General features: G+C 39.5%; 1 protein-coding gene across 1 annotated transcript in view; it reads left to right on the forward strand.

Annotated features, from left to right (window-relative positions):
- The first annotated feature begins 8,501 nt into the window (after window positions 1-8,501).
- Window positions 8,502-16,230, forward strand: part of LOC137259682 (poly [ADP-ribose] polymerase tankyrase-1-like) — a 41,151-nt gene continuing 33,422 nt past the window's right edge. Inside the window, exon 1 of the mRNA XM_067797280.1 lies at window positions 8,502-8,676. Within this exon, the coding sequence (XP_067653381.1) occupies window positions 8,502-8,676 (175 nt within the window). The remainder of the gene's footprint in view (window positions 8,677-16,230) is intronic.

Here is a 16,230-nt window from a genome sequence, read left to right on the forward strand (position 1 = left end):
TGTTCTTCTTTAAATATTCAAATTGTAGATGTTGTCAATAAGTTTTTGAAATATAATGCACAGAAACAGATCATCACGATGCACTCAGCAATATTACAGCTGTTTGGCGTGAGTCCATAATTAATCAAAATTAGCATTTGTCGTATGTGTTGATGTGTAAATTGACATAAATGTCTTCACTGGAAACGGTTTCACGAATTCCTCTTTAAATATTTATATTGTAGAGGTTGTCAAGAACTATTTGAAATCTAAAACACATGTTGTGTAGTCGGCGACAGCTGGCTGAGCATGTGTCCTTCAAGACAGGATCGTATTTTAGCAACGGTCCATTTCCATAATTAACGCCCCATTTGGGGAATTAAAACTCACTGGAAGTTCTTAGCGATCTACATCCCAGCTTTATATTACATTGCTATTTTTTAATTAAAGTATTTAAGGTTTAGTTACTAGTTATAAATTTGTATCTTTGACTATCTAGTTCTTTTCTTGTCCTAATTTGGCACCTGTAAACTGCCACCTCCTCGTGGTGGGTGCTGTGTAAAGCTAGGAGCCGTTCACCCCCGTTGTGGACCCGGGGGGAATATTTGGTCCACTAACCCATTTGACGTGTGTCAGTGGAGGAAGGGCTCCTATGGTTAAGGGCCCTGACTTCACCTAGACGGGTGGTAAAACTGGCCCAGTTCTATCAATCGGCTGGTCACGCAAGTTTTGCACATTTAACTTATCAGGTATTGGTCCTTTTGATTTGAAATGTCAAGATTATGTACATATTAAATTGCCAAGAGTCCTTTGCCAGAAGGCGATGGCTCATGGGCCAATCCGGTGATGTTTACCTGTAAATTCTGTGCAACTCTGTAATTCTCCAAGTTTTTGTTCAAGCCGAACCAGCATAACACAACATATGGTAGACAAATATATCTATTTATGTCGTATTTATTGGAGTATAACGCCGCTGTATCCCTAGTGTTTGCATGCTGGATATCTGCTGCAATGAAACACTGTCCTTGTTGACACTCGCTGGCGGGTTGGGAGCAGTGGTGTTGAACTTTACGATATCCATCATATCTCTTACAAATTCTGGTTCAAACAGAAATGACAAAAAGAGACGTCTAGAGGCTGATCATATTTCAAGTCATGAAGGTGTTCCAGTTTCACAGAAAGAAGAAACTTGGTCTAGGTTTATAGTCATTGCATCTACAAATGGAGAACCACTTCAACTCAATCCGGTTGTGATAGCAAAAACAATTCAGTCTATATGTGGAGAAGTAAAGGATGTTTCACGTCTCTGTGGCGTTTACTTCTTGTGGAGTGTTTGCGTCGGCAGCAGTCAATCAATTTGTTACAACAGCACAACTTTGCAAGTATTAATGTTGTCTTCTCGCCACACAAAACACTTAATTCTAGCAGAGGTATTGTTAGAGACAGAGCTCGGTTCTTTGCGGACATGTCTGAAGAGGAAATACTTTCTAAACTGAAAAGTCAAACTTTTACTTCAGTCAAGCACTTTTCTGTAAAGAAACAGAATGGTACCACTCAACCAAGCAACACCTACATGTTTACATTTGCGTTAAGACTGTGCTTAAGTCCATAAAAGCTGGTTATTTCAATATCGGAGTGGAGGTATATATCCCAAATCTACTCCGGTGTTATAACTGTGACACGAACAAGGTTCTACATCCTGTCGTAATGCACAACGTTGTCACCGGTGCTGTGAAGATCACTGTGATCCTGCGTGCAATAAAGATCCTAAATGTTAAAATCGCGGTGGTAATCATGTATGGTCACCAAAGTCTTGCCCCAAGTGACAGACACAATAAAAAATCCTCAAAGTGAAACATCAGAGTAATATTTCCTTTATTTGAAGCTAAAAAGCAAGTTACAAGGCAGATTCAATCTGAAATATCGCCAACTGTTAGCGACTCAGCTGTTGTCTCTGGAAATCACAAACCAGTCTCTATCATATGCCAGACTGAACTGACTTGACTGAAATCTGTTAAACCAGTAAAAGCCGCCGTTACTTCTTGTACTCCTGCTGACTGCCAGTCTACTGTAGCAACATCTGCCTCTCAAACTGTGAGTCAGTCAGAACCTGAGCCTGTTGATGTTGAGGAACATACTGAAATGTCAAAAGCACAGCCAAATCTCCTTAAGCATATAAACTCTTCTAAAATCCTCTCCTCCAATATCTATTGAAGAGCATGTCACTGTGCAAGTTCATAACTCGTTTGAACCCCTTGAAATGGAGGTATCTCCATCTTCACAGCACAAAGATATGGTTTCTTCTTCAACACATCCGCAGGAGAGATCCCCAATCACACCGCCATGGGTCAAAATCGAAATCTCATACAATGGAATTGCAAAGGACTGAAGAATAACTTCAACGAGATCCATTTAGTACTACAGGACTTAAAACCGTCAGCATTACGTCTTCAATAGTCCTATCTTACAAATACAGATACTTTTAATTTAAGACAATACAGCAATTATCCACTCTTTCTCTCCTCCAGGAGATAAAGCCACAGGAGGTGCATCCGTTTTGGTATGCCAGGGCATAACACATAGCCCTGCCCCACTCATACAAATCTTCAAGCTGTAGCTGTTCTCCTAACTTTGCATATTGCGTTGACACTACGCAGTTTATACATACCTCCGTAGCATTCAACAATCGGATCTTCAAAATCTCTGTGATCAGCTTCCAAAGTCATTTATAATCATGTGTGACCCAAATGGCCACAACCCGCTCTGGGTATGTATAAACACAAATCATAAAGGTACAATTACTGAAAAATTAATTTCAGATAATAATTTATGTATGTTTAATGGTGATGCAGCTACATATCTACATCCAGCCACGGGAACATACTCGGGAATATTGCCTTGGCTCGCTAAATACAATGTTTATTCCCAATGCAGGATATTAGCCATCACAAAACAATCAATGCCATTCTTACTTTAAAATTTAAAACAGATATGCCACAGATCGTGAAACTAAACTTCCTGAGATGTGCCCGCATAACTATGGCGTCACAAGTATGTGCGTAGTAATACGTGACGTCACAAGCTCGGTGACGCAGTTTTCTACTGATCATTCATTTGACTGAGTTAGGTCATATAGTTCCCAGTCTGCGTATTGTTGTCAACAAATATTAACTTAGTTTGAAAAATGACAAAAAACACGTGTGGAATTTGGGAAAAATTCAGTTAATCTCTTGAACACCAAACATAATAATCTCGAGGCATTTTGCAAGCACATTCGTCGACTGACAGAGTGTCAGTTCATTCGCGATTTTCCTGGCTGCTGGCTGTGTCAATGATTGCAAGACGCCTGCGTTTCGGTGCTGGTGAAGTCGTAATCAGTCCCATCTATTATTACACGACAACAATATTCACTCATCAAGGCACTCACAGTTCCGTAACCACGGCCGTCATTCTACACACGCCATGTGTGTTTACAGTGTGAAAGTAGTCCCTAAAATGTGCATATGACCTCTCTACTTTGCGTCGGTATCGGTATATGACCCCAACAGATACCGAAAATATCCGTTGGCTTTATGCTGGCGAGAGCACTACCCATTATATGATAAATTAGTATCTCTGAACAGAGACCAAGTTTGACATGCTATTACTATTCTTCTTGGGGAACCCTTCTGAAACAAATGATGTCATTATGTTGATATCTCGTCGTGCAGCACATCGATACCGTGTTGTGTGACCAATCAGGTGTTGAGAAGTCCTTTGGCTGAGAGGAACAACTGACACGTACTCTCTGCATATTCATGACACTCGTTGCAACTTTCTGTATTCGTGTGTTTGCCATATACTTCAAGCCACGTTTCTTGTACTGACTGTCTACCCGGTGGTAGCTTCTAGATATAGCTGTTCAAATCGTTTGCTCACTGTGTATCAGACACAGTCGTTCCTAACTTTGGGTTGACTATCTACTTGGTGATAGCCTCCAGACATTGTTGAAAATAGTCTTTGAATTGACCGTGATTTTTGAACCTCGTGGTAGTCGTGCATCATCTCAGGGGTGGTGATTTCAATAGCTCTCGGACATGGCACCGAGGTATATGAGCGACCGCCTCAAACTGCTCCTGAGATTAACGATTTTGCTGATGTTTGTCATTTCAACAGGAAGCACGAAGCAGTCTACACATAAGAAGATGGACGGTTATGTTATCAAGAACATTGGTATCAAGCTGTGCCAGCTTAAATGTGCTGAACATGGTCAATGTGTGAATATTGACTATGATGCTGAGACTTTAACCTGCCGTTTATCAATAGGTGAATCACCTATCGAGAAGAAGGAAGGACCTGCCAATCTTGCACGAAGCCACGCACACGTATGTAAACGTTACCAAAGGCTTGTCCTAAATGGGTACTCAATAAGCACGTTTCAAACATGTAGTTCTTGTGCCTTTTGGGATTATCTGCGCATCTGTTATAATTGTATGTGTATGTTTATTTTGTGTTTTGTTTCTTTTTCATTGCCCGTCCGATTCTTCTAATTTTCTTGCCGAACTGTCAGTCTTATTTTGTTTTATTCAAACACCGCCAACTCGAGCCTGAAACTTACCATATTGCCATATAAATTTGCTTATCTTTAAATCAGAATTGTAATAATGTTTCAGCCATATCGTGACGAAAACAATTTATGTGAGAAAAATGAAAACACTTTGAAGAATAAAGCCTATCACAATGGACAGTAGAAATACTAGGGTATCACAGATATGGGTATAAAACAAGCATGGAAAAGTAAAAATTGTGGTAAAAAAATTAGACAATACCGTATAAAACACGGGCTATAGATCGCCAACGACTGAAGGTAGATCGCCATACTAGGGACCATTGCCTATATCAGGGGACAGGACATGTTGGGTGCTGTCAACGGTCTTACGGGCGCTGAACATTCACAGTCCATTCACATGTTGCACATCGACGTAAAGCTGGTTTCCTGGTGGTGTCATCAGAAATGACCTGTCGTCAACAGGTTCGTCGTCGGGACGCTTTTAAACTCGATGTAACTCGATTTAGGCAGCTTTTCACGCTACGCGTACTTTTCATGATTCGTACATCGACCCCAGGGTTTTATTTTTACTATGGACTGGAAGCCCTGTGTTTGGCTTTCATATCAAGTGCGACACATGTGGCTGTCGTCATGTTTTTCCACCCTTAAAGCCACCCAAAGCCAAGGCCCGTGCATGTGGTATTATCCAAAGTTGAGTGAGTGAGTGAGTGAGTGAGTGAGTGAGTGAGTGAGTGAGTGAGTGAGTGAGTGTTACACATACATTTACGAATTGAAATCCAGAACTGCCCACTGCTTTTTGATGTCAAGTGGACGCCATCCTTTGCCAGCAGTGCAGGTCCCATCCTCATGTACTGACATCCAGACTGCATCACAACATCTCCTTCAAACGTTAGATTCCTTTTATGTTAGATTGGTTTGGCGTTACCGTTTTAGACGGGGTTAATTTGTGCTTTTAGGTTTGCGTTTATCTCAAGTTTTACCTTCTTTCAGTTACAAGCACTATTAGTTCAGTGTTTATATTCAGTTTTAAGTGCCTAGGTATTGATGCTTTTCAGCTTTAAATTCATGTCATTTGGGTTATTTCGGTTTGTGTTAGTGTAGAAAGAAGGACGTAGACTTCACGTATTAAGTTTATGTTATTTTGATTTGAGGTTACTGTTTTAGATTAGAGAGAAACAGTGTTAGCTTCTTCTTTTAATTTAGCATGCACCATGATAACCGTAGCTCACGAATTCAATACCCGTACAATTGTCGTACATAATGAACAGATAGCTCAAATGTGTTTACACAAATATATAATAAGTAGATGCCTCACGTAAATAGCTGTAGACACTACATCAATAGAGCGTTCACTTTCCATATGCCACACCTTATAGTCCTGGGGCTGTTTCCCATATAGGCCTTAAATCTAGAGTTGGCTGCACCCCTACTCCAACATAGGTTTCTTGGTGTTTTCTTCTAGTTTGAACAGTAAATTTATCAATTCAGAACATTAACCAAAAATAAATCTGTCCGTTGTGTTAAAAAACGCGTGTTTGCTGTTGGTGGTTATTGTGAAATTACCAAATATCAAGAAAACATGCAACATGCTAAAAAATGATGAATTGATTACAAATATTTCCTTAATACCATTTAATTTATGCCGGATATAACAAACAACAACAATTATATACTTATAATAATTTTTGCAAGTGCACATGTGAACAATTAGCACATTTGTGTCCGGAATCTCTCATTTTAACTCTAGCAGTGACATTGTTTGTTGTATAATGACAACTTGTTCTCTTTTATACCATGATACATGCATATTCTTATGTTGGTATATTTAAACTCTATCACACAGAAAAGGCATCATCAAGATCCAATAATCCTGAAGAAATTAATTAACATTTCAATATCCCTACCCCTAACACCAGCAGATGTGAGTGAACGGTGGACAAGAACACTGAGTAATGGAATCTGAGCAAACGCAACTTATGCTACATTTAGACATTTTGCAATGTATTTACAGCAAGTGTGCTAGATAACATTGCAGAACTAAAAAGGATGGAATCTTGATTACATTACTGTTTGGTTGTGATTTCAAGATCAAAATGATGGAGTCTAAGATAAACGCCGTCGTACAGCAAGTACTGGGAAATCGAGTGAATGTTTATGCCATGGTTACTTACGAAATCCGGGAAAATTGGAAAGATTTACACCAACATCGTGGAACACATTCTGTAGAGCTGCAAAACGTCGAAAAGACTCTGTTGACATCAAGTTGAAGGAGTATATTGATGGCGAAAATGAGTTACCAAACGCTGTGACTGAGTTGGTGAAGCATCACAACTGTTATGCTATATACACCTTAGGCAAGAGTATTCAACTCCCTGATCAAAAGCAACAACAGTCACAGACACAAAGTGAAACATCAAAGTGTAGCTCAGGTTTTGTGCCTGATGTGACAGTAACACCATTGACACGATCCAGTGTTTCTCAATCAGATATATTGAAGGGTATCATTTGCCAGAAGGACAAACGTCTACGTGGAGACAGACGCAAATTGGAAACTGCCAGCCCAATGACTTTGTACTCAGCTGTTGAAACATTACGGCATGCTGCAACAATTAGAAATGAACATAGGGTACTCATGCAGCTGTCAGGAGGTGCAAGAGGAGGAACTGATAGTATTGCTGGTGATGTACTTGTGCATAGATCATGTCGTAGTTCTTATACCCACAGTAAATTTAGTCTTACCTTTGTCCAAGAAAACACATCCACAGACAATGCTTATGATGAGGCATTCAAACGTCTTTCAAATGAAATTATAAATGGAATCGTTGATGGTTGTGAAGTTTGGAAGATGTCAGGTGTTAGAGATAGATGTATTGAAATTCTTCAAGATGTGGGCATCGATCAGCCAAATTACAGGTCAGAAAAACTGAAGAAACATATCATTAAGACATTTGGAAAGACAATTTCTTCCTGGCATCCAAAGTTTCGAAGTGAATCTGAGATGATATTTTCTGATATTGTCCCAGAAGCCATGCATATTGAAGCAAGGGCCTCAATACTCCAAAGCATGTATTATTGGCTGTTTCAGTACATCATCTCACAGGTAGCATGGAACTAGTGTCAACATTAAACCTCTTTGGACATTGTATTTCAAAATCAACTGGAAGAGAGCTTGAGAAAATTCTGAACCTGTAAATGTAGTACCTTGTGATAGTACATGGATTATTGATGCAATGACCGTCCTACAGGCACTTAAGCTAGATACAGTTATGACCTACAGGGAGTTGTCACAGCTAGTCTTGAGCTATATTCTGAGAGGTGTTGGTATCTGTTCAAGAATTGCCTGGGTTGTGAACACATATCCAGCTATTTCAATCAAGAACGTAGAGAGAGAACACAGAACTGCATCTGCGCAAGGATCGCTGGGGACCACCATTCATTCAAGGAATCAGAAAATCTATGCACAGTTCAAGCGTGAACTGACACAGTTTTTGGTTACAGAATGGCAAAACCCCAGCTATGCATATTAACTAAACAAACGGACACTGTTTGTAACTAATGGCGAAGAGTGTCACCGACTCAGAGTCAATGATGAGAGAAACCAGATAACATCGGAAAGCATACATGAGCTGTATGGCAGCCACGAGGAAGCGGATACTCGCTTACCTCTACATGCAGCGCATGCAGCCAGCCGTGGTTCTAGCTCAATAGTACTTAAGTCACCAGACACAGATGCTGCCGTGATTGCCATAGGCATGAGCCATTTCATACCTGTACATATGATATTCAAAACAGGCACAAAACAAAGAACTCGGTACATCAGTCTCACATCCATTGGGCCTATCCTTGGGCGAGATGTGTTTGAAGCTTTGATAGGCTATCATGCATTCAGTGGATGTGGTTCAGCAAGTGCTTTTGTTGGGCGTGGCAAGGCGAAGGGTCTAAAATTGGTAAAGTCTCACCAAGGTTTCACAGCATGGCACAGTTGGGTAAATCACTTGTAACTGATGAAGCTCTATTGAGAGAGGGTGAATCGGCTGTTTGTGTCCTATGTGGAGGCAAACCCGAACTTGGTCTCAACAAACTACGGCTAGCGCTGTTCGGGTCACCCACAACAGATCCAGAAAATTTGCCGCCATGCAGTGATGCATGTGAGAAACACATTAAACGTGTCAATTGCCAGGCAGCTATTTGGCGGCATTGTTTAGAAACAAAATCAGAAGTGGTTTCTTCCCATTTGAATGGTGGAGGATTGATAGAGACATTATAATACACTGGATGGATACCCGAGCAGCTCCAAAAGCTGCCCTTGAATGTGTTAGCTGAAAATGTCAGAATTGTGCCAGTATTCGTTGCACATGCAGGGTCAAACAACTAAGATGCACCGGTGCTTGTCACTGCAATAGCAACGAATGTCAGAATCAGACAAACACGACTACAGATATGGATGAAGACAACTTATTATCTGAAGATGACTTGGATTTTGACTGAGAATCATCGCACTAAACTGTTACGCACGTCTTTTGCTGCCATTAGTCCTCTCAGAAAGACAGCGAACCAACTATTCACAGTGTTGCACAGATGGAAATCAGCTGCAGACACCTTCTTATATTACTCAAGAGCTCTTGAATATGCGAAAATGTTGATAAGTATATGGTATAACTTGCAACCACACACATTTGATCAGGTAAAACAAGAAAAATCATCAGGAGCAAATTGCTGTAACAACACAATGAATTTGTGAAGAATAAAATTATTTTGCAAATATTTAACTTTAAACATCTGTGTGAATGTTATCATTATGTTTCCAGGTTAATTTTGCAGGTTTGTGCTAATCTCTGAGAAGATGCTTAGCAAATTGATTTACATATAACATAGAGTGTTTTTTCATCAGTTGGTGATTTGTATTGTGCCCTCAGTAATAATAATTGATTTTTTAATAGAACAGACACTTTTATTTTTGGTTAATGTTTTAAAATCATATATATACACTCCAAATATTATGAAAATGTCAAAAACCTATGTTGGAACAGGGGTGCAACGAAAGTCATATTTTCTGGAACAGCCCTAGGACTATTAGGGAATCGCAAATATTTGACTCGGCAAATCTTGAACAATTACCACCAAATCGGCTTTGAGCCTCCTGTCGAACGGGTGTGACGGGTGTGGGGTGCGCCACCTACCCTTTCACAATCATCGGCACACCTCGCGGGATCGTCCCCTCGCCTCCTATGCAACACAAATTTGGAACCTCCCGGCATCACGCCGAGCCTTATTGAAATCATACACGACGCCACTGAAGGTCTTTGGGCATGTCCAAGTTGAATTATCCCACAAGAGAAGTACCACATCACCAGGCGCTTACCGTCATCAGATGGAAGTTGATCTGCCTTGGCCCGGTCCAGGATGTCCCTCACCTCCAGTCTGGTTGCAGGATCAGTGTACCCCTTTTGAACAACGGAAATGGGCGGCGGTTGTCTGGTTTCATCTCTGAATTCTGTAACAGATTTACGGGTCTCTTCGCGTTTATACTGGCTACGGACACCTATATATGAACAATGTGTGGCACTTGTAAACCTACGCAAATTGGTGACATTTTAACATATGTTTGGCAGTAACTGTGAAAGTATTTGACAGCTAAGATGTAATGTTTAGTACCATCTGATTATCAGACGTGCTTGGAATGCACATTATAACTTGGAAGAGCTGCACTTGGAAGGGCTTTGCGATGCATTTTATACATTAAATTTTGGATGATGGATCGTGAAATTATAAGCGCCGTAATACGGATGGGAGACGCGCGCCAGATCCCCGAATACTTCACGGGCTATGAGCGCAAGTGCTGTTACATAATGACGCGCATTGCCTGATTATCAGACGCGACTCGAATGCACATTACACATGGGCAGAACCGCACTTTCAAGGGCTTTCCACCACAGTAAAAGTTTAAATATTAAGACTACAGGTATTGCTTTTATGGCTTTATTCCAAACTTTAGCTCTGTCAAGTATATTGATTCTTGTGTAGCTCGACTATCTAATGTTGCACACCCGCATGTTACATATTTCCAGAATCCCACATAAATGATCTTGCAAATGCTTTATAGTTGTAAATATTAACGACGCCGGTGCAGCCAGTGTACAGATTCATCTAAATTCCGCCAATTCATAAATTCATATCACCTCCGGTATCTGTTGCATTTCGCACATTAATACCTATATAGCTCCATCACTAAATGCGCAACGTGGGCGTTTTAAATGGCCTTTAAACGCACTATACAAATGCATTTTCTGAGGTGACTCGTAACTGTGGCTGCCATTACATCATGGCCGGATGATGGTGAGACGATAAAGAAGAATTGAAGTTCAAGAAAATTACACAAACCATCATGTAGGAGATTCAATGCGGACTGTTTACCAGGGGCAGCATAAGATTCACGTTTGCATTTTCGGAGAGAGCGTTTCCTCGAGTTTCCAACGATGTATAACATGCATAGGTATAACAAAGTAAAAGGCTTCCAAAATACAATGGAGCGAGCGACTTCCACCGGAGGCTGAATGGAAGAAAAATCTTCCACCGAGACTTCTGTGGTAGAAATTCAGTCAGAATGAAATCACAGAAATCTTAATTGCTCGGCTATAAATTTGCCAAAAACCAAACGGAAAAGTTCTCCTTGGTGCTCCATGATTCTGCTATCCAACGACATACAGCATGCGCGTGTAAGGCGGCGAATGCACCTCCCAAGGGAGCCGTGCTGAAATAGGTGATACAATCTGGATTAATATATACATCATACTGGTGATTGGCTTCACTCCAGCAAAATGTATGCTGCGTAGAGGGACTGTCTTTCCTATAACGAGTCAGAAAATAAACAAAGTACGATAGAATCAAGTTGGAAACCAAATTTAATTCTTCTCACTTGAGGATTTGTTTCAAATGCAGCAATGAAATTCATGAAAAACGCGTGTGAAGTGGAAACATTTTAAACTGAGCTACGTGACCTAAATCTCGCCTGAACGTCAGCCATCAGTGTTGGGCTATTGTAGTCATCACGCTGAGAAGTGTTCACAATCATGAAGTTAATAGGAGTATTTAATTAGGAGTGATACATACAACAGAAGGATCCAAATGTGAATAACAGGGAGCTATACCCTAATGTATATTTAAACATGCAGCGTAGTACCGGCAATGTCAATCAAATCACTAGAAGGATAATATGGTTCATATACAGTATGGTTCAAAATTATTGAGAATAGCTAAAGCATTTCATATTATTAAACGAGAACAAATCAGATAAAATTGAATGTATTGTGAAAGTGAACTGACCTTTTCATGTTGTGTAGGTAACAATTTAATATTTTATCAAGTCTCCTTGAGCTTCACGGCACAGTCTAAGACGGGTAGGCATACTTCCTATCAGAGAGGTTAGTGTCTCGTGAGTTACGCTGTCCCAGTATCGGACCACTTCTCTCTTCATGTCTTCAATTTTTGTCAACCCCTTTTGATTCACACATTCCTTCATCATCCCCCAAATGTTCTCAATGGGATTTAAGTCAGCACTATATGCAGGAAATGGTAATGCAGTCACATATTTCTCCTGAAACCACTGCTTCGCATGTTTTGCGGTGTGTTTAGGATCATTATCTTGCTGCAAAATCCAGTCATTTCCATAAAACACATGTGCACTTGGAAGCAGAAAATTATCTAATATGTTAGTGTAGCGTTGACTTCAGATTTCCCTCAAACACACTCAGCGGGGTCGTTCCTAATAAGGATATCCCTCCCCATGCATGAAACTTTGGGCTGTATTTAGGTCGTCGATACAACGGTGCTGACGCAGACTTTGTCAATATTTTCACATTATTGGGATAGACCCATATTGAGCTTTCATCAGTAAAAATCACATTTTCCCAGTCAAAGTTTTCATGTGCCAAACACCACTCAACACGCCTGTCTTTATGTTCTTGTTTCATGAGAGGAGAAAGAATTCCAGTCTTTTTCTCCCATCCAAGATCAATCAAATTTCTTCTAACTGTAGATTTTGATACAACTGTTGATCCCCTTTCTATCATTTCATACCTGATGTTGGAGATGCTTGCCCTTTGCTTTTTAGACGCTAAAATTCCCAGCCGGACGCGATCTGAGAAGTCCAATTTTCTGGGTCTCCCTGCTCCTTTCTAATGCCCAAAATCCTTTCCCTCTTTAAATTTCTTCCTAATCCTATACACAGTAGAAAGAGGAGTTCCTGTTCTCTCTGCCAGTGTATTTACATCATCAATTCCTTGATTACACAACTCAAAAATCAACCTTCTTTTATCTTCAGCAGACATTGTTGACAGTGCTGAGGAAAATGACGTCTGCTACAAATTCAGGGGAGGTAACTCTAATTGTACTATACTCAGTAGGCCAAGATGAGTTACCTCCCTTATACCATTACTTAGTTTTAAGTATCAGTGAATCAGTTGAGGTGTTAGGATAGCTCAAAGTAAGAAGAAAAATTCTCAATAATTATGAACCAGACTATATATATTCATATGTATATATTCAAAATTTATATTATTAGATGAGGTATAGAGGACAACATAACCTGATTCTTCCTTCTTCGTTTTTGAGGTTCCATCTGGTATGTGCAACGCAGGTCAACGATATTTGAAGACTCGATCTGGAAAAGAGGTTTGCGTAGAAGGTAATATCCAGTATTTTTGATATGATCGCTCATATACTCACCTAACATAAATTTCGAAGCTCTTCATCTACTATCTCTGTATGTATTTGTACAGATGTTTTCGTCATCATTTATGTTTTCCAAATATGCTACACCAGTGCACATTATCTGGTGTTTCACGTCCATCTTAGAACTGATACAAATGGTGGCGAAAAAGACTTTGATCTGAGACTAAAGTTAACAATCTTACCCTATATTTGTGGGCAGCACTCAACTGAAGCGAGTTACAAGTTGAAAACATTCGAGACCAATGAATCAAGTCCCTGTCCAGCATAAAAAGAAGGAGCTTTGATCAGTGATCAATGATAAATTGATAGTGCTCTTAATTCACCTTACATCTGGGGCCATGTTAGCTTCGAAAACATGCAAGCTCATTAATGGTAGACACCAATGCTACAATCCATTTCCCTGTGGTCACTTTACATCCGAGATAGATATTAGTCATAGACAGCTGCAATTTCCTCTCATATCATCTCTTGTCTTTATATTCAATATTATAACTTGCGCTCCACAGAAACACCTTAGATCCACAGCAACTACAGTCCGTTTGGATTCAAATGCGAATGATGAAGGATTAAGTAACACGAAATTGGGATTTCCACTTCTCTCATGGCTGAGAAATTGCTGGTTGAGCATCATCACATGTTTGCTGACCAGTAGACTCCATCTAAATATATCACGGATTACATTCATGTTATCAGTCTCGTAGTGAGAATCGTCTTTTAGCCATGAACTCTCGTTCGAGAACAGTCCCAGTGAACTTGATAGCGGCGACTCAAGTACTATGAATCCGACAGGTCGCACCCTAGAACTACCACGTGGGTGGCATGATGGAGAGTCTTGTCCACTGGGTACACAAACTAACATTTCTTGCGAAACTGTTCCATCTGAAAATGAGCACTCACACTTATTTATTAATAAACCAGGTCAATTAGCGTTCTAAGTGTAAACGTTTGTGGACTGAGAAATATACTTAATTTTCCAGAATTGTTGGAACTTGTAAATAATTTTAACTTTGTTGCCCTTCAAGAAACTAAAACAGATGTACTTGATGATATTGAAATTGATGGCTACAAACTGTTTTTGAAGCACAGAGCCCAGGGTGAGAAACGCTCAGGGGGTATTGGTCTAGCAGTTAAAGACTGTTTCTCCAAATATATCTCTTTAGCAGATTTTGATTCAGAATATATTCTGTGTTTTAACATATCCAAGGTAGCTTTTAACAGACGATATTATGATTGGCGTCGTGTACCTCCCCCCTGAAGGATCCAAGTACACCACTACTGACATGTTCGGTTAGTTAGAACGGGCACTGTTATACTTGTATTCTCAATCTGAAATTGCCATTCTTACCGGTGACTTTAATGCCCGTACTGGAACATTGTGTGATTATTTAAGTTTAGATAAACATTTGTTAGAAGAGTTAAATATAGACACTGATGAAATGTCACATGACTTAGATCCTGAAATTGTTTTAGAAGAGCTTCTTATCCTGCTAAAGCGATACTCGTACGACAGAAATAAAATAAATAATTACGGACATAAACTGATTGATATCTGCAAACATTTCAATTTACTCATATGTAACGGTAGAATGGATAAAGATGCAAAGTTAGGAAAAGTTACTTGTAAGAACACAAGCACTGTTGATTATGTCATATGTTCTAATAGATGTTTACCATATATTAGGAACTTTGAAATTGTTGATTTTCCCCCTCTCTATTCAGATGTACACTGTCCTATAGCATTCTCGTTATCAAACATGAATAGGAGATTGCATACTAAGGCATCTTAATCATTTACTGATAAACCTGTAATTACATCGATGAAACCAAAAAGACATGACTCTTCAAAAAAGGACCAATACAGGAGCAATATTGATATTATCCAAATAGACGAGATAAGCATATTATTAAATGAAGTGGCTGCTGACAATACGAAGGTAAATGAATTAGTAAACAAAGCAACCGTGGTTTTCTCAGATGTTCTTACAAACGCAGCTCGGAATACTCTTGGCATACGTCCTTCTCGTCCACCTAATTATACTTGTGATTATAAGAACAGTAAATGTAACAAACCCTGGTTTGGAAAAGAATGTATTCAGAAACGTAGACACTACCATAAAACTAGAAAGAAATATCGAAAACAAAGGAATGATGCAAATCCTATCTACTACCGCCATGCAGCTAAGGAGTATAACAAATGTATGAACAAACATATGAATAGATACAAGTGTAAACTAGCCACCGAAATTCGACATAAACAGAAGAACCCAAGGGAATACTGGAAATTACTGCATAAACGGAAACCGACACATAATGATTCTTCAAGGAATCATATGAATACTTGAAGAACATTAACGCACAAGGGTGTAATGATACAGTCTCTGAACATATTACTGATACGGATGTACACATAAACTGCTCAACTCTTAACGCTGCCATAACACAGAAGGAAATCTCCGATGTAGTCTCACAACTAAAAAGAAACAAAGCATCAGGTGAGGATCTTATAGAAAATGATTACATGATTGATTCCATAGATTTATTTCTCCCATTCCTAGAAAATCTTTTTATGTTGTATTGGACACAGGAGAAGTTGCAGAATCATGGTTAATTGGAGTCATCAAACCCATCTACACAGGTAAAGATGACTCACGTGATCCGAGTTCACATAGACCGATTACAATCTTAAGTTGTCTTGGAAAACTTTTTACTATCATACTTAACTGTAGATTATCCAGATTCTTAGATACCAATTCTTTATTATCACCTTGTCAAGCCGGATTTCGTAAAGGTTACTCTACGATAGACAATATGTTTGTTCTAAACCCAGTCATTGAATTTCTAAAACATAATAAGTACAAGCTGTACTGTGCTTTCATTGACGTTTCTAAAGCATTCGATAATGTCTGGAGAGTTGGTCTTTGGTCAAAAATGTTATCTTATGGTATTCAGGGAAAGTTTTATACATTAGTTCA

This window comes from Haliotis asinina, chromosome 13 (genome assembly GCF_037392515.1).
Source record: "Haliotis asinina isolate JCU_RB_2024 chromosome 13, JCU_Hal_asi_v2, whole genome shotgun sequence".
Lineage (NCBI taxonomy): Eukaryota > Metazoa > Mollusca > Gastropoda > Lepetellida > Haliotidae > Haliotis > Haliotis asinina.